Below are 22,871 nucleotides of genomic sequence, written 5' to 3' on the forward strand. Positions count from 1 at the left end.
TGTATTTTTTGTGGGACTTTGTGACCCGATGCAACAGATCTGAACACACTTGACACATTGTTGTGCCTATTGTGCCTATTATGCCTATAACGTCTGTTATGAATTGGCGCTATATAAATAAAATTGAATTGAAATAAATTGAACACATTAATATGAGCTCTGTGTCATCCATGAAATGTGAGCCAGGCCACCTCAAAATATGGATGGTTTATATCTCAGTGTGGCCAAGGTTTTGACCTGAGAGCATCCACACCTGTAATGTAATGTAATGTAATGTAACCAGAATCAGAATCAGAAATACTTTATTGATCCCAGAGGGGAAACACTTTTGTTACAGCAGCTCACTGTCACGTCAGTGCACACAGGAATAGAAGTACTTAGCAAAAAATCTAATACACTATAATACCTGGCAGTTGATCCCTCTAAGGGTTAGTCTGTTTGACCCTAGGTCACTAAACTTGACATTGAGCATTACATCTCCGCCATAATTAATAATAATTGTGCAATATTCTGTGTACTACTCCCGTGCAATATTAGTTTTCCCTTGTTAGTTTTTCTTATTTATTGTTACTGATACTATATACCTCAATTACTCTCGACAGTACATGCACCTCCGCTTATTACTATTATTTATTACTTAGTTTATCTTATACTTATACCGACCTGATACTTAATTTATTTCTGACCTGTTTTATAGTGTTTATAGTGTATCATATCGTTTTCTAGTACTTTCTCCTGTGTGCACTGACGTAAAGGCGAGCTACTGTAACAAAGAGTTTCCCTACGGGGATCAATAAAGTATTTCTGATTCTGATTCTGATGTAGCCTGGCAGGAACAGTGTGTCAGCTTGCATTGAAAAGACAGGTGTAATCATGACCAGAGACTTGTTAAATTCAAACTCAAATCCAAATAATTTTCAGCTGTCAGAAATGTTTTTCATGGTAAAAATCACAATTTGGTGTAGTCAATATATTTGGGATTTCAAATTTTTATAAATGTCTGTTTGCTGCTAATATTACGTAAACCACTGGTATGATGGAATAAGTGATCAGTATTACAGTGGTTGGCTGATACATCCAAAATCCAAAAATTATTATAATTTTCATATTTCATTGATTTAATGTGCCGATTATTTTTATAAGTTAATTGAATAATCATTAAGTCTATAAAATGTCAGAAAATAGATAAAAGCGTCCATCATAATTTCATAGAGCCCAAGTTGACATATTCAAATAACTTGTTTTGTATAATACTCCAAAACCTAAATTTATTTAGTTTACAATGATATAAAACATTTTGAGAATCAGGAAACTGATAATATATAGCATTTTTTCCTTGGGAAAAAAAAAAGGTCACAAAAACAAACAAGAAAATAAAAACACTTGAGTCAAACCGTAGCTACCATCCCATCACAGGCCCACATTATCTGTTTAGTTCACCAAACAGGCTCAGAGAATTTTGCCTTACAATTTGAGAGAGCAACAGAGTAATTATTAAAATATGAATTGTTATTGTGTTGAAAGGTATGCCAATGGCACCTATGGGTGGTCCTCAGTCAAGTCCCTGCCCTACCCCGGCCATGCAAGCACACAATCAAAGCACGGGACCCAAGCCTTGGTCTGATGGTAAGTAAGTACTGTATAAGTGCATATGGTAGACCAAATGAGCTGTAGTTACCTGTGGACTAAAACCACAATGCGTTGCTTTAGCTTTGACTTACAATATACCTTTTCATTCCACACATCATAATCCAAGGTTTGAGACTGACCAGGCTACACCCAGCTGTTTGATGTGTAGTCTTGCATCAGATTTTCTTTGAAAGGAGACTAAAGTGAATTATTTGAAGCTGCACGGGATAGTGTGGAAAGATTCTGCAATCCAAGATTTACTTAAAATACAGTGTAAAAGCGGTGGCTTTGAAGATGCCGTATTTTCTGCTGCAAAGAAGGAAATCTACCCAGAAACACAATTTGCATATGTTGCTGGTCATCTGGACAGCTCCATCTGGACAACAGTAATTTCCTCTCAAGTGAGAATCCAGGCGCTGTTGATGAACACGACACAAATCCGAACTGGTGACAGTGACAACACCCACAGTAATTTTATTGAAATTTGTGCAAAATATTATGGTTAATAAATGTTACAGTGAAATCAATTCCCAGTATGATGAGACAACGTAGTCTGCAAGTGTAGAAAGTCTCCAGTTCTTTGTCACTGAAGCAGCTCTTTCCAGTTGTTTTTTCTCTTGGTGGCTTTAAAAATGTATTCTTTGATTTCCAAGCTTTTGAAGCAAGTTTTTGTTTATTTTTAATAAATATTTTTTATAAACATTAGACCTTATGCCAGGGGACCCTGCTGGAAGGATCACAGCTGTCATTAAAATGAAAGGACTTCTTCACCTCCTAAAGGATTTTATTCATTGAGAACCATCCCAGTTGTCCGTAGCTCACAAAGTATACTACCACAGTGATCACCCACACACACCAGCAGCAAAAACCGGCTTTCCCAGGTCTCTGTATCAGTCACAAGTGGTATTATCACAAATGGGTCAGCTATCTTTAATGATTCATAATAACTTATATGAATCTACTGAGTTCATAGCTCTCACATACTGAATTGACATAAAAGATAGGTTTGGACGATATGGGAAAAATGATATCACAATATATGTACCGAAATGTATGCATTCTCTGTCTAGTGACTTAGGGGAGACATTTTTTCAATCTTAACCATAATTTAAACTCAGCTGTCTTTATCAATTTCTACCATATAGGTACAGGCTAACGGTGCATTATACATACATGTTTTGAAGTGTTGAAAATCAGAATTAATAGTCAAATACACATAAATAAAAAACCCAAGATACAAAAAGAACAAATCTCAACTCCCACTGAGGTCAATGTAAAACTGAATAAATTCATAAAATTAGGTAGTCAAAACAAAAAAAGCTCCTGGAAGCGTCTCTGATGGCAAACTTGGAGTGACAGGGAAACAGGGAAGCCCTCCTGGAGCCAGGCCTGGGAGGGGAAAGGCCCGTAATGTTATATGTCTGGTACTGTTACTTGTTTCACTGACTCTGGTTGATATATAATAAAAATGATAATAATAATAATAATGATAATAATGTTGGATTCTCAGTGGAAGGTTTTTTCACAATTGTCGAGCCTCTGTCTCAAGCCTTTCCCTGGGGACTGAGAGCAACAGCAGGTCTGCGTATCTGAGAGTACAAGCAGGGGTGTAAGGGGTGAGAAGGTCAAAAATGTAAGAAAGGGCAAGGCTGCTCAGGGATTAAAAAAACAAGTAATAACATTTTTAACACATTTAAAACACCATGGGCAATGAGGCGAGAAATGGGGAAATGTGCTCGTATTTTCAAGTTCTTGTAAGAACCCTGGCTGCGGTATTTTGCATAAGTTGGAGGCGGTTGATTAATTTCTGGGGCAGTCCGGCAAATAATGACTTACATATAGGCCTGCCTTCCTATGCAAGTGTGGGTGAACAAAGTTAATTTCTCTTCAGAGCTGTCCATGTTGAGCCCCTTGATAGACTTGCGAGCTGAACATGGTGTTCAGCTAAATATTGGTTGTAGAAATTTGGACCCCCAAAACTCAAGGCATAATGCTTTGTTAAAATACAAAAGTTAAAACGCCTTCATTATCATGACTATAAGATTAAAAACAAGAGGAAGACTGGTGTGTGGTCGAAGGCTTTTTAAATTACAATTACAACAAGGCAGTGTGCCTTGACTTCTTTGGGGGGAATCCATTCTCTTTCTTGTGGACAGTGTTATGCTCAGAAACACCTGCTCTGCGTTGCATTATCAGATCCAAGTAGCGCTTTCTCTTTTGTTGTTTTTTTCGCAGATATATAAATGCATAGTATGTCAATATCAAAATAACTTCTCATGGTTATTTTGTGATTTTGATCATGTCTGTATTAACCTGCCCTACTGAGAATTGACCCAATAACAGACAAAGTCTTTGGTCTCCAGGTCAGGGTGGTGAAAATCAAGCCAACGCTCAGAAGCACCTCACCCCTGTTGCCAGTGGACGCCCGTCCCCTGCACCACCTCAGGCCTCAGCTGTGCCAGCTGGGCCCATGCCAGGCAGTTCAGTGACCCCTCAGCCTCCCGGGCAGCAGGTGTCCCCCATGCTCCAGATGCAGCAGAAACAGAATCGCATCACGCCAATCCAGAAGCCCCAGGGCTTGGACCCAGTGGGGATCCTGCAAGAGAGAGAGTACAGGTATTTATCTTTTTCACCCGTTTAACACTGGTCTGATCATACAGCACTGCATGGAAACACTTCCTGCACATACAATCATGAACACTTCTTGTGTTGACAACCTCCCTGGGCTACCTTAAATTACATTTAATCATTCAGCCAGTCATTAAATGACATCTTCAGATTTGAGATCCTTTATGTCATTTTGTTATTATATTTCTTCAGCACTGATGTAAAAGAAGACTTAACAGCCATTAATTGGCAGCCATGGTATTTCTAGCTTTATTTCAGCTGTTAAACACACTTTAATTGACTTTTTCCCAGCTCCTAATTTTATCATAGGCTGTAATGCTGTCAAAAAATCACAGATTGGTGACTTCAAAGGTAAAATGTGTGTTTTTTAATTTTGTTCAGAATCATTCATTTTAAAGGATCACAAGCTGTGACTTTAAAATGTCAGCTTCCACCTTTTTGGAGCTCATTAGCAAGCAGTTGTATAAAGATGCTAAAAATAAGACTCTGTCACCTTCAGGGCCATACATATACCACAAACAAACATAAAACACTCCTTTTTTATTCCACCAGTTATTGGAGCTCTGGAACAAGTGGAAGTATTGAAATAATTTAAATTGACATCAAAAGTGATACAGCAACCTCTACATTGCACATACATACAGACTGGTGTATTTTTCACAGTGCATGTTTTGTAACCTCAGTTATTTTGTTGAGATTTTCGGCTACTTTGTGCCTGGTGGAGTCTAATATTTTAAGTTTTTTCATTAATGTTATGGCTACTTTGAGCCATCAAGTTAATGAAAAAAAGGAAGCGTCACTTTTTTTGCATTACTGGTGATGTAACTGTACAAGAAAGCTACTGTGGATACAAATACTTAAAACGAGTTGTGATTGAAGAACCTAGCAGGAGACGTGTGAGTCACTCATAGACAGACACATGCATGCTAGAGGTGCAGGAGCACAGAGAGAGATATGTAGGTGTTTAACCTTGTGTGTGCTCTATCCTGTCCTTTGATTTAATTCAGACTTGAGCTGTAAGAAGGAAGTGTTACAGAAATGTCATGAGGTTCCATTTAGTCAGATTGATGTTTGACTTTTATAGGTCTGACATGAAAGATTGTCAGCACATTTCCAGAGTGAAGTACATGTCTGAAAAGGGCTCAACTTGCTGGTGAACTTAATAATGTGAAGAACATTTTGTGTTGGAACCCCCATGGTATTTGGTAAAGGCGATGTGCATACACAATCACATCTCACTAGCGTGAGTCATATTAGCCCAGAGGCTGTATGATTTTTCTGAAAACAGTGACGGCTGATGGAGTTATGATGAAGGCTCACAGGCCTTAATCTTGCTATGGCCCTAAGGCTTGTTTTCCTCCATTCAACTTCAAGGCTCTTGTTTTTATTATCTCCTCTTCGTGCTCTCAGATCACCCTTGACAAGCTGCATTGGTCAAGAAATGCTCAGAGACAAGAGATATCTAACCTCTCCTCACATTGTTTGTCCAATTAGGCCATCTGAACAGACAGTACCTCTGTGAAACTATTGGTGCTATATTGTATTAGTTTATTGATATCTGAGGCACCCTGACAGTTGTATAATCAAAACAATAAAACCAGAGCATATAAATTATCATGCAGTGTTCCCCTTGGGTTAGTGTGAGGTGAGGTAAGCTACATGAGAATACTACAAAATATGTACTGTTTAGTATCTCTGTATAGATTCTCTGCTTTTCTAAACCACTTTTGATGACAAGGAAATATCAGCAGGTGTTGTTGAATTGTAATGAGTGAAACAAAGTTACCAACTCACAGCATACCTGCCATTTCAGCATACAGAAACAAAGGAGCAGGCCAAGGATGTGTTTTTATAGTTGTACAAAGATACTCATCTGCCTCTGATGACCCTAACCCTCTAAAAATTGTACTACATAAACTGTAACTTCACATGTTGTTTAGAAAGCCAAATAGGTGACAGCTGGAACAGTTGATAACCAGTACTAAAAAGAGTCCTCATGAACTGGTTGTGTATCATTACAATACAGTAGTATTTCCCCTATAATACAGTAAATACTTCTTTGCTAAAATGTTATAAACTCAGTAAAGTTTTGTACAGCAGGGTAATTGATAGAAACGATTACACCAGTATATTGCAGATTCATTTTTCTAATATAGAATCAATTATTCAGATTATAGCCTAAATCTGATAATGATACATTGACAGATAGTTAATATATATATATATATATATATATATATATATATATATATATATATATATATATATATATATATATATATATATATATATATATATATATTTTTTTTTTTTTTTTTAATAATTTAGCTCTAATTCAGATCCTTGTTATGATGCTGGTAACCTCCATAATACTCTGTCAGGCCATTATTCTGATATGTGCCATCAATTAATTAGTCAATCAACACTAAATTAATCATCAACAATTTTGATAATCTATTCACTGTTTCTGTCATTTATCAACCAAAAATACCACACATTTTCTGGTTCCAGTTTCTCAATGTGAGGATTTGTTGCTTTTCTCTGTTTTATATTATTGTAAATTGAATATCTTTTGGTTTTGAACTGCTGATCGGACAAAACAACAAATTTAAGATGCCACAGGTCTAAGAAACTGTGATGGACTTCATCAGACATTTTATTCACATTTTCTTATTGACTAAACAATTAATCAATAACATAATACATTATTATTATTAATAATATAGTGGGGTGTCCTGATAGCTGAATGGTTAAGGAGCATACCAGATAACCACAACGTTTCAATTCCAGCCGGGGAACTTTGTTTCATACTGCATTTCGTTGTCTCAGTACTCAATGCAATGGAAATAAAGTTGAATCTAATCTAATCTAATCTAATCTAATATCATAACCCTCTCCCTTCCCTTGTTTCATTCTGCCTCTATACTGTCCTATTCAATAAAGGCAAAAATGCCAAAAATTGATAGTTGCAGCCCTAATAATTTCACTGACACTTGGAAAGTTAGGCTTAATTAATTCAGTGTGACAGCTTCCACTCATGCATTAACCTTTTTTTCGTGTCTCGTGCCGTCCAGACTGAGGAGGTTGAGATGGTGTAGTTCCATCCCAAGTGTGCAGTTATTATGTGGTCTTTCTAGGGTAATTGTTTTCATCTGCTAAAAGACCTGTTTAGACCAGTTTGTTACAGTTTGACTTACCATCCTCATAATGTTCCTCAGATTGCAGGCTCGGATTGCACATCGAATCCAGGAGCTGGAAAGTTTGCCAGGCTCTCTGCCCCCTGACCTGAGGACTAAAGCCACAGTGGAGCTCAAGGCACTGCGTCTACTCAACTTCCAGCGGCAGGTACACAGCAGTTGCTATGTTTAATGTTCAGTGTAACTACACAGAATATTAAATTACCCAGAATCACAGTTGGAGTGGGAGTTCAATCATTGACACAGTATCAGTGCACATTGCTGATTTCTTCATTGACTCATGCTCATTAAATCCACACAGTAGGTGTTAGCTTTCTGCCCTGGTTTTACTTGCCCTTTATTAAGTTCCTCAGGAGCCAAAAGGATTGAAAGAGTGAAATATGAAATCAGTATTTTTTTATTTATAATAATGCAATTTACACAAATTTGCATTCTAGTGAAGTTGTTGAAACAATAGAGTTGTCGTTGTTGCCGTTAGTCTCTCCAATTTCAGCTGCAAGTAATAAATATATATAATGTATCATGCACATCATGTAAAATAGTCATTTAATTTCAGTTGGACGCATTTAGTTTTTTGCCTTAGATCATCTCTAGATTTGTAATATCTTCTTATGAGGTTTACCAGCAAGTTTTTACAAAAATAACTTGCAAGTTGCTGTTAATTGGGCGTTTCAGACGATTAAAAAATTTAATGATGTCTCATAAGCTGCATTTTTATGCTTACTGTTAAACATGTACTGTTAACATGTACTGTTTCGACAGTATCAATATACCTAGAAATTTAATTTGATGTTGTTACCTGTGCATATCTCCAGCTGAGACAGGACGTGGTGGCATGTATGAGGCGAGACACGACCCTGGAGACAGCCCTCAACTCGAAGGCTTACAGACGCAGCAAGCGGCAGACGCTGAGGGAGGCACGCATGACCGAGAAGCTGGAGAAACAGCAGAAGCTCGAGCAGGAGAAGAAACGCAGACAGAAACATCAGGTGATCCACACTAGAGTGTTTATAATAAAATTCAGAGAAGAGCAGGGCTGGTTTCAGTGTGCCATGAATTCCCTGGAAACAAGTGCTGTCATGATAACTGAGATTTTGATACAAAATACAATTGTGAATCACTATTACTTTGAGCTGATGTTAAAAGAAAACTTCAGTACTTTCACCAAATGTTTTCTGCAAACTGCAGCTGCAAAAAAAGATGAAGAAGAGAAAAGATTAAACAGACATCAGTAGTCTATTTCAGTGGAAATGGAAAAGTGGACAGTGGACATCCACAGTTAAAAGAAAATTTCACAATGTCAGAAAGCTGAAGGCTTGCAAGGCAGCAGCATCAGAAATGTAGAAATGTAGAAGTTGAGTCTGGCAACACAGCGCTTAATGATTTTTTCTAGTGTGCCATGTTGTCAAAATAGTATTTATACTTCAACAAGTTTTATGGCTTGCTTTTCAGGAATATCTCAACAGTATCCTTCAGCATGCTAAGGACTTCAAAGAGTATCACCGCTCAGTGTCCGGTAAAATCCAGAAACTCACCAGAGCTGTCGCCACCTGGCACACCAACACAGAGCGGGAACAGAAGAAGGAGACTGAGAGAATCGAGAAGGAGAGGATGAGGAGACTTATGGTGAGGACCTGAAAATCTAAATATAAATTATATCACACCTTTCAGAAATAAATATTTCACAGTCCTAAGAGCTATAAATATATTACAGTTCCAAAGCACTGCTTATCTCACACGCTTAATGTTTTTTCTTCAATGGTGTAGTGATGTAAAATTAAAACAAAATCTGTGAGACTGAACAACATACTCTATGCACCTAAATAGGGATGTACCAATCCCACTTTTTCTCTCCTAGTACCGACTCAGGGCATTGGCTGATACCAAGCACATATCTTTTATTTATTTATCTAAAATTTGTATATATCACTATATAGAATTGGTTGCAATTATTCTTTAATGTGTAAGGTCAGTTTTATGACAGTAACTAGAATTAATATGCATTTTCATATGGATTTGACCTGATTTAAGGTCTGACAACCAAAACAGGAAACAGTGTGCAGACTTTTTGGTGGTTTAGAGCTTTGTAGTTAAGTGTGACTAGTCAGTCATGACAGTGACTAGGAAACAGTATTTAATGTGGATAGGTGTCTGGCCAATAACTGATCCATTTATTCATTGATTAGCACACCAGAGCTGTGCTAATCATAGAAAGTGTTGACTAACTAGCTTTGAATTAATATTATCAAGCTGTAGATAATATTTTGGCAGTTCTTATCCTCAAGAAGCTCTGGTCCTCTTCCACTATTAACCTCCTGTCACCATCCCCCATTCAGGCAGAAGATGAGGAAGGCTACCGAAAACTTATTGACCAAAAGAAAGACAAGCGTCTGGCCTACTTGCTGCAGCAGACAGATGAATATGTGGCCAACCTCACCACCCTGGTGTACGAACACAAAGCTGCCCAAGCTGCAAAGGAGAAGAAGAGGAGGAAGAAGAAAAAGAAGGTAGGAAGAGACATGGTCAAGTGGTGATTGTTCTACAGGATGTTTCTTTATGCTCATGGATGTCCGATTTGTATTCTACTAGTTTCTAACAAGCAAGGCTTTACTCCAAGGTTTTTATATTGCTGTTTTTCTGTATTTTCCCTATTGAGTAAAAAACGCTCATGAAAACAGCTAAGCCAACAATATGACGTAAATCTTTTAAAATGGCTCACAAATAAATAGTTTCTTTTTTACTGGAGCTTGACCAAAGCAGTAAATTACTAAAGATTTTTGTCAAAATACAGGCAAACATATTATAATGCGTTTGGTGCTCATGTTATTTCAGTGTTGCTGGGTGTACATCCTTACATAAAGTCAATCCAACCCCTCCCTAGGAGTCCCGATCAGGGTTTAACTGTAACATGAATTATACATTATAATCACCTTAATCTCATGGTTCATTATTTAGTTCATTTCAAGCGTCTTCCAGAATGAAGGTGGTTATTGTCAAGGATCACCTGGCCATGTCAGTGACATGGTGGGCTGAAAGTACACACTACCCCACATAATATCACACCATTTGTCAGAGAGGCAGAACTAATCAATGAACTTCTGGTGTCGTCTTTGACTGGAACGAACACCTGCAGACTCTCAGCCGCTCACGACACCCGGTCTGTGATCCCTGACACTGATGTTAGCCATTTGAAAAGGCTCTTTCTGTAACCACATGCTGTTTCACCTCTGCTGAGCATGTGTGATGAGGATCCTGGGAATAGCACCTGAAAGAAAATATATAATTTCAGTAGCAACATGGAAGGTAAACACAAAGTACCTTAAATGACCCTTGATAATCCTGTTGGAGAGCTCTTCCTTTGTGACCTCTGTGCTCAAAGTGACTTTGCCCTTTTAATGGAGGAAACATTCCATTAATAGCCCAGAAAACCATTATAGAGCCACCATTACTGACAGATTACGTATGTTACCTAAACTTGAAACATAGTGTACCCTGCTGTTATATACAACAACATTTGTAATGATATGTCAGCTGAGTGGGTTTATGTGTTTTGATGTCTAGAAGGTGGATGGAGATGGCGAAGGCACCAGCGCCATTGGACCTGATGGAGAGGTGAGCTGCAGTACTTTATGTTGTATTTTTCTTTTTGTTGTAGTTTTTTCCCATTTTGGTCATTTAACATTGTATACCTGTTGTGTAGCTGTCTGTTATAAAGTGGCTATAATCAACATTTTTATAATAATTTATCAAAAGACAATGTGACAACATTGGGGTCGCTCATAGTGATGAACCTACAAAGAATTATCCAAATCTGCAGCTCCCCTCAGCTTTGCGGAACTTTATTGTGTTTCATCTCATTGTTTAGCTGTCTGGCCCATAACTTTACTATTTTGGTTCACTCACAGCTCTCATAGCGTTGTTTTTGGCCGCAGCAGGCAGCTGTTTTCAGAGGAAAAGCTCTTAAAACCCACAGTACACTACCTGCTCAGCAGCAAACAGCAGACAGACACAGTTAGAGACTAGCTGGTGAACATAGTGGAGCATGTAGCAGCTAAAGAGCCAGATACTTTTCTCAGGAGTTGCTGGACACCAAAAACAGAGCTAAAAGACAGTGAATTTTGGACTTACATTCATCAGGTGGAAACAAATATGACTCCAAATGAATGATCATGTTGGTTCACCTTATCAACTTATAAAGTGATTATATGTCAATGCTGTGTTCACAACTTGTTTCTGATGCACCCAAGTGGACAAAAAAACAGTTATTGCAGGTTTAAATGGTATTTACACATGGATCTCAGGCTATAATTTTGTCCTTCATCCTTTGAGAATATCCAACTTTCAAGTGAATCTTGTTATGGTGATATTTCTTACTCTGCTGCTTTTCTTGAAACATGTATGACCACTGCTGTGAAACCAAACCTGCACTTTACCTCAGTCTTCATAATGTGCTCTGGTAGAAATGAAAAAAAAAAATCTGAACATTAGATCAAACAGTAATTATCTTTTCAGAGGCAGGCTGCACCCTGGTGATAATACAACCGAAGCAAATGGAAACCTCTTGTAAATAATGCAATAAAAAAACAAATATCGTCAGGGTTTTCTGTCCCTCACAGCTTCCCTCGGCTTTTAATTGCGTTCTCCCTCCACTGTCTCCTGTCAGAAATAGATACACTAAGGCCTTGATGGCCAATTTTGGAAGAATCACTCATTAATGTCCCAGCAGTTGTTTATCTTTAAAGGGGCTGTGGAAGTCCCAAATGTTAGATTCTAATGAGTGGGGTATTGATGGGTTTGGAACTGGGATTTATTATCCCTCCTTTATTTTCTAGTACCATTTAAAATGTTGTATCAGTGAAGCAGAGATAGAACTTAAAGTCATGTTAATCTGAATTGGAATACAGACAGAAATACAGGCCATTGTTTGGATAATTTCAGCTTTATTGTCATAATGAATCCATTTTCAGGTGAGGTCATTCTCAAACTCTCCACTGCCAGCTTAATATATACTTCATATCGTCATACTGTCATTACCAGAGATCGTCTGTTGGCGGCAGCTAAATCAATTTATGTCCATAGGCCTTTTTATCATATGCAGCTATGAAAACAGCAAAACAATCAGCAGCTTGTGAAGTAAAGAATTAATCTAGATTTCTGGACATATGAATCTAGAGATGCATGATAAAATAGATTTTTAACAAATTATGCCACAGCCTGAGATCTCTGTATGCGTGAGAGTACATCTGTTTTGGAAATTAAAGGATTTCATTCTGTTAACAACGCTAAAAACATTAACATTTGCCTAAATTGGACCAACATGAGTACACTTGTATCTATCCACATGTTTCTCCTTGTGGTCTGTTTGTCCTGCAGCCCATGGATGAGAGCAGCCAAATGAGTGAGCTGCCAGTCAAAGTGATTCAGACGGAGACTGGGAAAGTTTTGCAGGGAACGGATGCTCCCAAATCCAGCCAGCTGGAGGCCTGGCTCGAGATGAACCCTGGGTAAGAAGGCACATTGCTGCGTAGAACTGTTGTCAACCTCTGACATCCCTCTGAAATTAAAATGATGTTATTTTTGTCTTTAGGAAAGTATTTATAAGTGAATTTCCTATGTTGTCGCAGGTGGCACTTTTCTGTTCAGCCATGGTGGCTATCACGGCTTATGCTATCTACTTAGTTGTTTTAATGAATAACAAACTTACTAATACCAGGAACAAAATGCTCTTGCTTGCCAAAGGATTTATTTCCTTGAAAAGTCCTTTCCTTAAAGTGTTGAATCAAGCACTTAACAAGGAGTCCCTTTTGTGCACGAGCCGAAACTGAAATGGTCACTTCCATGGGGAAAAAAGGTACTGGAGCACACTGACTGATTTGCAGCCTTTAATAGTGCAAACAGACCAACGTTTTGACACCACTGTGTCACCCAATCAGAGTCAAAATGGACAAAGACATAAGGCAAACACATACAGTTATAGTCAGCCTAGAATAGGTGTACAATTGTCATTGGATAATTGGTTGATCTATTGGATAATGGATCCAAGGGTGGGAGTTGCCATAGCCAATGTCCAAGCACCACACCACACACTATAATCACGCCAGAAATAAAAGAACACAGTACACAGTATATCTCAAAGTCACAAAGATAAAGTACAAAAAGTACAAAAGTACTGCAGCCATCAAGTGTAATCAGTTAGAGGAAACCTGACAAATTCAGTTCTTCATTTAGGCCAAAAGGCTTAACTGTGTTAAGAGTGTTAATCCAATATTCCTCTCTGCGGAGCAGTGAGTTGTCACCACCTCTAGGAGAGGGTTATATTCTTTCTATTCCCCAGAACTTTTTTTGACGCTGCAGAGCCATGGTTAGCCTGTACACAATGTCCAGCAACGGCATAATCCATGTTTTGTGTGCGTTTTGCAATTTTGTTTTCAGATATGCAAATCTTTAAAGCTCTTTTAGTTTGTCCAGCATAAACCAGAACACGGACATTTCAGCAGCGGATTCATATCAACAGATTCAACGGCATACATGGACTTTTTAAAATAAGCTGGTCACTTTTCTTGAACTGTTTTGATTACAGTCATGAGACCAAGATATCTTCTGAAAGGTAACTGTTTGGAGAAGTAGTCTAAAGGCTAAAGTTGTTTCAGCCACATTTTTCAGTTGACTATCTCATGTGTGTGTGACGGAACAGATACACTTCTATTTCAATTAATACAGCTGTCTACACAGGCGTGTAAAGACTAGTGTTTCACTTGCACTGTATGTGTGTAACTGCAACCAGAAGCGTATTTTTACACTGTAAGTCTATTTTCTTCCATTTTACGCGTGCGTATGTAACTACAGTGAGTGTGTGTTGGGCTCTGAGCACTGCCAAACCGTAGGTGATTAAATGTAAGGTCCCCTTTTCTGCTGCCAGTGTCTGTTTTTTATTTATTTAATCTATTTTATTATTTTAGTGCTCTGTGTTGTATGCGCTCCTTTTTTTAAATAAGCAATTGTTTTTGCAGGCATACTGTGATCTTGAAAAGGTTTATAAGGATAGAATCCTGAGGCTTTGTGCTTTTAAAGGATGTATAGTTTGTCAAGACGATTCAACCAAATAAAGTAGCAAACCCTCTTCCCTGCCCGAATTGGGGGCTGCTGCTTGTTAATTCTGGCGTACATTATTTTGATGTTCGACAGAAAATAAATATAGTAACTGCACTTTCTATGTCCCTTGTTTTCCTCTTCCTGGCGGTTCTTCCTTTAAAAAACAGGTATGAAGTGGCCCCGCGGTCAGACAGCGAGGAGAGTGGCTCAGAGTTTGAGGAGGAGGTCAGTGACTTTTTCATTAATGAACTCCCACACTGGAGGATTTTAGATCAGCCTCCCTCTCCTGCAACTCTTCAAGTCATTCAAATGTTATTAAATGGGATTTAGTCCACTTCTCAGTCAGACCAACTCAACATATACATATACACACTAAATTCACACATCAAAATCCACCAGGGGGCTGTAGCTGTATGCACTTCAGTAATGCTATTTCTGATGATTTTGTTTTATCCCCATCAGAGCTATTCTGTGATCTGTCTGTTGTTATTGTTATATTAAGTATGCTCTCAGTTATGTGTTATCAACTTTGCCTTATAAGGAGGAAGAGGAGGCGGCCAAGGCAGAAACAGAGGAGAAGATAATCGATCCCAATGGCGTCGAAGTGTTTGTGACGGCTGCCAAGCACATCATCGAGTATTGTATTACTTCCCACTATCTCAGACTTACTTGGCAGAGCACTTCTTTTTTTTCATCCAGGAATTGCATCAGTTAGAAACAAAGATTAAAGATAAAATTGTTAATTTAAGGTCCAATTCTTGGCATACTTGAAGTTTAGTGTTCTTTATTGGAGTATTTTTTTAAACATTAAAAGTTAAAAACATGTTTTTCGTCTTGAAACATTTTCAAAGAAACTCCTTCTGATTTTCCCAGCGGAAAAATTCTAGACACTTAAATTAACAAAATAGACTCTGTTAGACTTTATACTGAATCTAGACTTTTCCAGAGGGGCTCTCAGCGCGGAGCTCTGGCTGTACTCCCACTGAGCTCCTGGCACCAGACCCAGCAAAGCCTTGAAACTGATCATTAACATCAATTCTAAAGAGCACAGTTCAGTCGAGGTTAGATGGGTTTCAAATACTCTCTCTTTTTATCAGGTCGGCCAAGCAGGATGTGGATGATGAGTACAGTGTTCCTACTGGACAAACCAGCTCCCAGTCTTATTATGGTGTGGCCCATGCTGTCATTGAGAGGGTGGAGAAGCAGTCGTCGCTGCTGATCAACGGCACACTCAAACATTACCAGGTACACACATGCACACACATATACTTGCATTCCCTCTTACTCTTGACTTTTGTAACAGCTTTTTGTTATTTTCATTGCTCACTTTTGAACAGTGGTTGTTGTTGTTATTTTAGGTAATTTATTGTTAGTTATCCACAATGTGTTTTAAAAGAGTTTCAGATTGAATGTTTATCACCTTCCTTTCAAACAACCTTTTTAATACGAAGAAGAAGGAGAAACGGAAACAGAATCACATTTTCACTTATCATTTCTTGTTTGCTTGTTTTTTTCCTGGCTTTGATTATGCCAACAACGTGGCTCATGAATACAAAAAAGCATTTTGGAGTCTTCTCTCAAATCTTGGATGATGACTTGTCCTTGAACTAATCACCAAGGAGGGTTTTTAAAATGGCAGCTGCATTTGACACATGACAGTCATTTAATAAACAAAAACAGAGGTGACTTTAATAGAAATACTGAAATTAATGGAAACAGTTCAGTTTCCATCCATGATATAGTTGGCAGTAATGTAACATACACTTTTAGAGAAGGAGAGACAATATACAGAACCACTATGCTACATTGTGCCACAATGTCAAAGTGTGTTCAGGGGTTTTGGTAGTGTTTCTTTCACCATGGAAGTCCAAGATGCTGTTCTTGTAGTTAAATTTTCTTTGACCTCAGCAGCAGGAAATGTGTGAGTACCAGGGACTTTTGGCTTGAGCTAGCAGGACTTCCTAGCCATTCTTGGACAGCTTGTCTTGGTCCTGGCTGCCAAGCCTTGTGAGTTTAAATTTGTATTTGCTCTGTTTTTGAACTTGCACAGTGTGTTCTGTTGTGCACTTGTGCAGTTAATTATTTTTTATGATACGGTTTAACAAGGATGTTCCTTAGTAATTTACAGTATATAGTCAGGATATACTGTATATCATAATTAAGTGAGAATCTCTTTATTACTTAAGCTTCAAGCGGCAGCAGTTTACAAACCCCCTCATGTTTCAAGATATATCTAATACCGGTGTTTCCCACAGGATTTTGTAAGACTGTGGTGGATGGCCCTCAGCCCCTCTAAGGGGGTGTGGGGGCATGCTCCCCCACATTTTCAAGTTATGTCTGAAGCAGTCCTTCACATTTCTGTGAGTGATCACACTGTGTGCCATAAAAAAATTATAATCACAAAATAACAATGGTTAAACGAGGCTTATAGTGAAGGGATTTGAACTGCGATTTTTTTCAACCTCCCAAAGTCAGAGTGAAGCCACTAACCAGCTGTAAGGATGGGTATCGTTAGGATTGTATCTTTATCTTATCCATACTCTTATGGCCCAGTTCTTTATCAATACTCTTACCGGTTCTTTTTCATTACTAAAGAATTAGAGTTTTTTTTTATTATTATTTTTAAAAAAGAATAAATTCAGGACAGGATTAGAATTGATTTATATTTTAAATATAACTAAATGTTGTTTCTAGAGCAGCAACAGTAAAGTCACTCAGTATTATCTCACTGGAAACAAATATAAAATATCAGTAAAATAAATAATATTCCTGACATCAAAATATGAAGTCTGCTCATTGCTCTACTCCAGTAGAGGTTAGAAAGGCTGTTTTGTATTTTGCTGGTTGTTTACAGTGTTAATAGTTGCGGGCGCCCCTGTAGCTCACCTGGTGGTGTGCTTACCTACTTTACTGTGACTACCTAATGCCAGTACATACATATATATATATATATATATATATATATATATATATATATATATATATATATATATATAAATACAGTATTATTGCCACAAACATCCTTAGTGTTACTGTAGTTCTTCTGCCACTCTTCTGGCCGTTTACACACACTTGATGCTGAGCTGTGAAAACAGAAACAGGGACCACCTCTGTCCTTGTCAGTGTTTTTAAATATTTCTGCGCAGTTGGAAAGAGCTGGAGGGTGTGACCAAACATATCTGCAGCTAGGCAACTGAATGCTCAATCATCTTAGTCAAGTTTAAAGACAGCTGTCTGCTCGTAAAGATGCCACATTGTTTTCCAGTGTGACATTATAATCTCGTCTCTATTGTAGTAAGTGGGGATGGCAGCGAAAGATAGTATATTACAAGAGATGGGGAACTGGCAGTTGGATACTGCTAAAATTTTCTTTCTTCCAATCAGGTTGCAGTCCTAGCACGCCTCTGATTTATGGTGTGCCAGGCTACAAATGAGATGTGGTGGCAGCTCCTTGGGGAGATTTCAGCTGTACAATAATTGGATCAGTTGTCTGCTGTGCCAACAGTGAACCTGAATTGGCAACAAGAATTTATAGAAGATACACATTAATATAGGAAAAACGTATCATTTCTTATTAATTTTACCCATTGCCCCCTTTTTTCTGTGGAATTAGCTCCGCTGTCAGGCATTTCGCTAACTAACGTGCAGTTGGTAATTGGTTGGCGGTCCCCTTTTCTGCTGCCAGTGCCCTCATGCCCTTTCCTGTTTTTCACTGTCTTTTGCTGATTGTTTTCCCCAGGCCACAGGCAATCTACACAGTTGGTAACACAGTTGATATTTTGCTACCACGCTCGAATCACTTGATATAAAATGCCAAAGTGGCAATGAGATCAAAAGGCATTTGCGAAACTCACTATGAAAAGAATTACATTTACTTCTTTGGACACATTTAAAGGTTTGTACTAGTACATGTAGACTGGCAGAAGCACTTTTTAAATTATTTTCTAGTAGAGCTGAAACAATGGATTAATCAGTTAGCCGACCATCAGAAAATTTATCAGAGAGATTTAACAAGAAAGAGCAGGACGTGACATGCAACATATATGTTTTGGTTACATATGCATATTAGCCATCTGGGCCACCAGAGTTTTTCCCCATTTAGTATTCAGATTGTCATGTCTTTTAAAACAAGGTCAATTTTTTTCCACTTAAAACTCTTAGTCTCTTTGACATGCAATTAGACATGCAAAATGTAATTTTCCTTGATAATTTCCTTCAACACTGCCCAAAGCACGCTCTGTCTTGATCTGTTTGTGGTTTTCTTGTCTTTTATGTTGTAAAAAAATGAGTGAATTTGCAAGCATTTCTCTGCAAGCATATGTTTAGGCATGCCTTTATTTCTCTGTGTTATGTAGACCCAGGGCCTGGAGTGGATGGTGTCCTTATACAACAACAATCTAAATGGCATCCTGGCTGATGAAATGGGCCTCGGTAAAACCATCCAAACCATCGCCCTTATCACCTACCTGATGGAGCACAAGAGGATCAACGGCCCCTTTCTCATCATTGTTCCTCTCTCGTCAGTACTCTTCAGCTAACGACCATTACGACTCTCATCATGCAGTGTTTTGACATCCTAAAATATTTTTAGCAGGGGACCGATGTACACAGTGTTTAAAATTACTCAAGGAAATTATTTTAGATTGAAATACACTGAACTTATTAGTCTAAATCACAAGATAAGGCTGTAATAGAGAACAGGGAAGTCAGGAGTCCCATCCCTAATTTAGACGCTGATGCACCTGTTTGCTCAAATGAAATTCAAGTGTCAGGTGTGCACACTCATCTGCCTGAAGGGAGTGATGAGTCAAACACAATAAACAGCAAACACATACTGTCTCTAAAACAGCAGCAAGTTACTACTTTGCTCAGACAACGCTGGACTCAGCAGTGCTATATTTTAGTATCCAGTCTATATAAAGTTAAAACTCACCGACTGCCTTAGTAGACATAAGTGTGCTCTGTATACGTCCCATCAGAGAAATTATGGCCACTGAAATTCAAGTCGTTATCAGATATTGCTGTGTTGGCCAGAATATTAAACAACCCTAATTTTAAGGTGACCCTTCCCTTTTTTCTTCCAAACACCTGTTTTTGGAAAAAACAGAAGTCTTTTTGAAGATAAGAAACATTTTATCAAAATGTCTACCAGTCACATTTTCAGTCTGTTTGAGCTCGTCATCATCACATTCAGTGACAGCGGTATGTTAATTCTTGGCTGCTTGACAGATGACTGGTCCCTAGTCTTTTTCCGTAGTAAAGACATTTGAAGACGCTTTTGAAGTATTTTCTCTCGTTGGGATTTTATTCGTTGTGGGAGCAAAATGTTACACAAGCTTTCAAAAACTCCCACAGGTTAAACTTTGCTTCCTAAACACTTTTAGTGCTGACTAACTCTGAAAGACACAGTACAAACAGACTTGAAAAAACTGGCTAGCCTAGCAACATTAGGGCTACAAACAACCCATAATGCAACACTGTGTAGGAGCCTTTGTTACACAAGTACTCACTCCATTCAAAAATAATATCTCATGTTGTGAATACGTGACCTACACTTTCTCAAACACAATTTTCAGAAATAAATAGTGTCTTCTATCCGGGCCAGTATGAAAGATACTGCCTGCTGCTATTTGGAGTGCAGCAAAACATTCCAACTTGAAATAAGTTGCAAAAAAAAAAACAAGGACACATTAAATTGTTCAAGGTCAGAATTAATTGTTCAAAATTGTCTTAACAGCACTCCTTTCATGTCATTATTCTCCATCTTCTGTTGGTTATTTTAAAGCCACGAGATGAAAATATGGGAATCTCTTTGATCATTCATTTAGCTTCACAAAACGTGTGATTTCCCTTGCTGTTTTCCCACCATTAATCCCTTCAAATTCTTCAAACACAAACCATTCCAGCCTTCACTTGAAAGCAGTAGGAGACCGCCTCTCCAAGGTGGACCAGGGTTGGTGTCTTAGTTTCAACCCCACTCCCCAAAAATGGGTTAATGGGTTCTTTTCAGCTCCTTTAAAATTAGCAGGTAAAAGCATCCTCAGTGCTCACATACTTAACTTTTTGTAGATGTAACTTTCAGGGAAAACTGTGTGTTGTAATTCCCTTTTTTTCACATTTTACCTTAAACTCGCCCTCTTTCATAGTTGTGTGTTGGGAAATTAAAGTTAATGGGCAGAGATTGATCTGCCTGGGGGGGCCTAGTTTTGAACAATGCCCTTTCTAAGAAAAGTCTCTCATTGTGAGCTGCAATCCATTTGACCCTTTGGAAAGCTATTGCGCTTCGCCACTGCAAGGAATTTCTTTCTTTTGGTTTTGATTCCGCAAACTATGTCTGAACCTTGATGATAGACCTTTCAATGAGCACGCTGCCTCTTAATGTGTAATTCCTCAAGTTGCTCTTTCCTCTCCTATTCATGTCTTAGCTAAGCTCAGCCAAGAGTGTGTCTATAATTGCTCTATATTCAGACCACTTTCTTACATGTAACCTCCAACACCTGTGGTGATAGTCATTGATGTTTTTTTTTCCAGGACTTTGTCTAACTGGGTCTATGAACTTGACAAGTGGGCACCTTCTGTGGTCAAAATTGCTTACAAGGTAAGAAAAATCTTTTTAATGTAATGTTTCTTTTTTTTTCTCCATCTAAGACATTGTGATTGCTTTTGGCTGACTTACGGCAGAAAGTTGTCTTTTCTTTGTGTCTCCCCCATGGAAGGGCACCCCTGCTTTGCGCCGTGGGCTTGTGCCTCAACTCCGCAGCGGGAAGTTCAATGTCTTGCTGACCACCTATGAATACATCATCAAGGACAAGCAAATACTGGCCAAGGTGAAAGACATCAAAATGCCGTTTAATTAGTCTCAAAACCTGCGCACATAAAAACCAGGCACATGCACTTAATGTTCTTGCACATCACAGATCCGCGAGCAGAAAAGCAACCATTTCTGCTCCGTGTGCACAAATTGGTCACTTTGAATACTGACCATGACCTCTGATTGGCTGTTTGGTTTGGTCACTGACAGTCTAGATTCTGCCACCAAAAAAGGGGGCAGAGACAGGCCGGAGACTGTGGGTGTTGAAAGTGACCAATCAAAGGAGGGTAGACATCAGTCACTGTCTATTCCTTCCCCGCCTCCAAAATCTCAAAAGTGAACTAGATGAGCGAGCGAGTGTTGAGCAGTTGCGAATGCCTAGAGAGGGTCGAGCTCGCGCTTGTCACAGCCCCGTACTCGCGAGACCGCATTTGTGCAAGCCGAGCAGAAATGCTCCCTCGTGAGGATCGTTTTCCACTCGCAGATACTGTTCTGTGCGCTTATATCACATGCACACGCCTGGTTTTTATGTGCGTGGGTTTTAATGCAAATAAACGCAATAGATTAAAGCTTTGTCCTCTCTGTATAATTCACTCTCACTTGCACTGTATTGCCATTTCGTACACTTCAAACACGACCATAAACACAGTGCCCCACACATTTTACAGAAACATACTCTTTTATTCACTTAAAATTTTACAAAGTTTTCACTACAACTTTACTAATCAGTAGACGTGCCAGAAAGAGTTTGAAAGTCACTTTTTGTGACTGAAAATCTATAACTGAATTGCTCTGCATTTGTTCTGCAGAATTCAAGGAGGTAGTAATAACAGATTCTAGGTAAAGGCAGATCTAAAAAGTGGAAATATAGCAGGCGCTTAAACGCCTCAGATCCAGAGTGAGTTGATTTGGGTCGTTTTGGGTCTAAAACTGCAGGAGGCGCTTCATCACAGCTCTTTGTATGTGTTTTTGGTACGGTCAGCAGGGAGTTTGTGGATCTGAGGGCTCTACAGGGGATATACAGTGCCATACATCAGCACATGCCATTATAATCAGGGGAAAGTCCATGAATAGTTTTGTAGACAAGTAGTATAATTAAACTCACATAGGCAAACATGACGCCGGTGCTAAACTTCAAAACATGTCATTTCTTTTCTTTGTTCCAATTTAAAATATGGCAGCAGCAGCACTCTGTAAGAGCTGTAATTGATTTATCGACTTTTTGGGGAGACCAGAGAACAGTGCACTGCAGTAGTCGATCCTACTTGTAATAAATTAATGTACAAGCTTCTGAGTATATTAAGGAAAAAGAAAAAGGCTGATGTTTGTAATGCTCTTTTGATAATAGAATGCTGTGTTATCTATGGTCCTTGTCACATAGACTGGAAAGTTAAATCAGAAACAGTTACAACAGAGGGGTATAATGCCCTGAAAACTAGAACCTCAGCTTTGTCCTTAATCAGTTAGAGAACATCTTGGATCATCCATCCATCAGTGTCATATTTAATTTGTGA

At 38.5% G+C, this 22,871-nt stretch overlaps 1 protein-coding gene across 3 annotated transcripts in view; it reads left to right on the forward strand.

The window, feature by feature from the left end:
• Window positions 1–22,871, forward strand: part of smarca2 (SWI/SNF related, matrix associated, actin dependent regulator of chromatin, subfamily a, member 2) — a 61,750-nt gene that overhangs the window by 4,733 nt on the left and 34,146 nt on the right. For 2 of the 3 annotated variants that reach the window (XM_044195746.1, XM_044195747.1), the window contains exons 5-18: window positions 1,525–1,626; window positions 3,993–4,245; window positions 7,476–7,602; window positions 8,270–8,443; window positions 8,907–9,080; window positions 9,791–9,961; window positions 11,016–11,066; window positions 12,828–12,958; window positions 14,714–14,771; window positions 15,088–15,182; window positions 15,644–15,791; window positions 18,902–19,065; window positions 21,078–21,144; window positions 21,263–21,373. In XM_044195746.1, the coding sequence (XP_044051681.1) occupies window positions 1,525–1,626; window positions 3,993–4,245; window positions 7,476–7,602; window positions 8,270–8,443; window positions 8,907–9,080; window positions 9,791–9,961; window positions 11,016–11,066; window positions 12,828–12,958; window positions 14,714–14,771; window positions 15,088–15,182; window positions 15,644–15,791; window positions 18,902–19,065; window positions 21,078–21,144; window positions 21,263–21,373 (1,826 nt within the window). The remainder of the gene's footprint in view (window positions 1–1,524; window positions 1,627–3,992; window positions 4,246–7,475; window positions 7,603–8,269; window positions 8,444–8,906; window positions 9,081–9,790; window positions 9,962–11,015; window positions 11,067–12,827; window positions 12,959–14,713; window positions 14,772–15,087; window positions 15,183–15,643; window positions 15,792–18,901; window positions 19,066–21,077; window positions 21,145–21,262; window positions 21,374–22,871) is intronic. The other variant, XM_044195748.1, reaches the window with a different exon arrangement.

This window comes from Siniperca chuatsi, linkage group LG5, assembly GCF_020085105.1.
Source record: "Siniperca chuatsi isolate FFG_IHB_CAS linkage group LG5, ASM2008510v1, whole genome shotgun sequence".
NCBI classification, from domain to species: Eukaryota; Metazoa; Chordata; class Actinopteri; order Centrarchiformes; family Sinipercidae; genus Siniperca; species Siniperca chuatsi.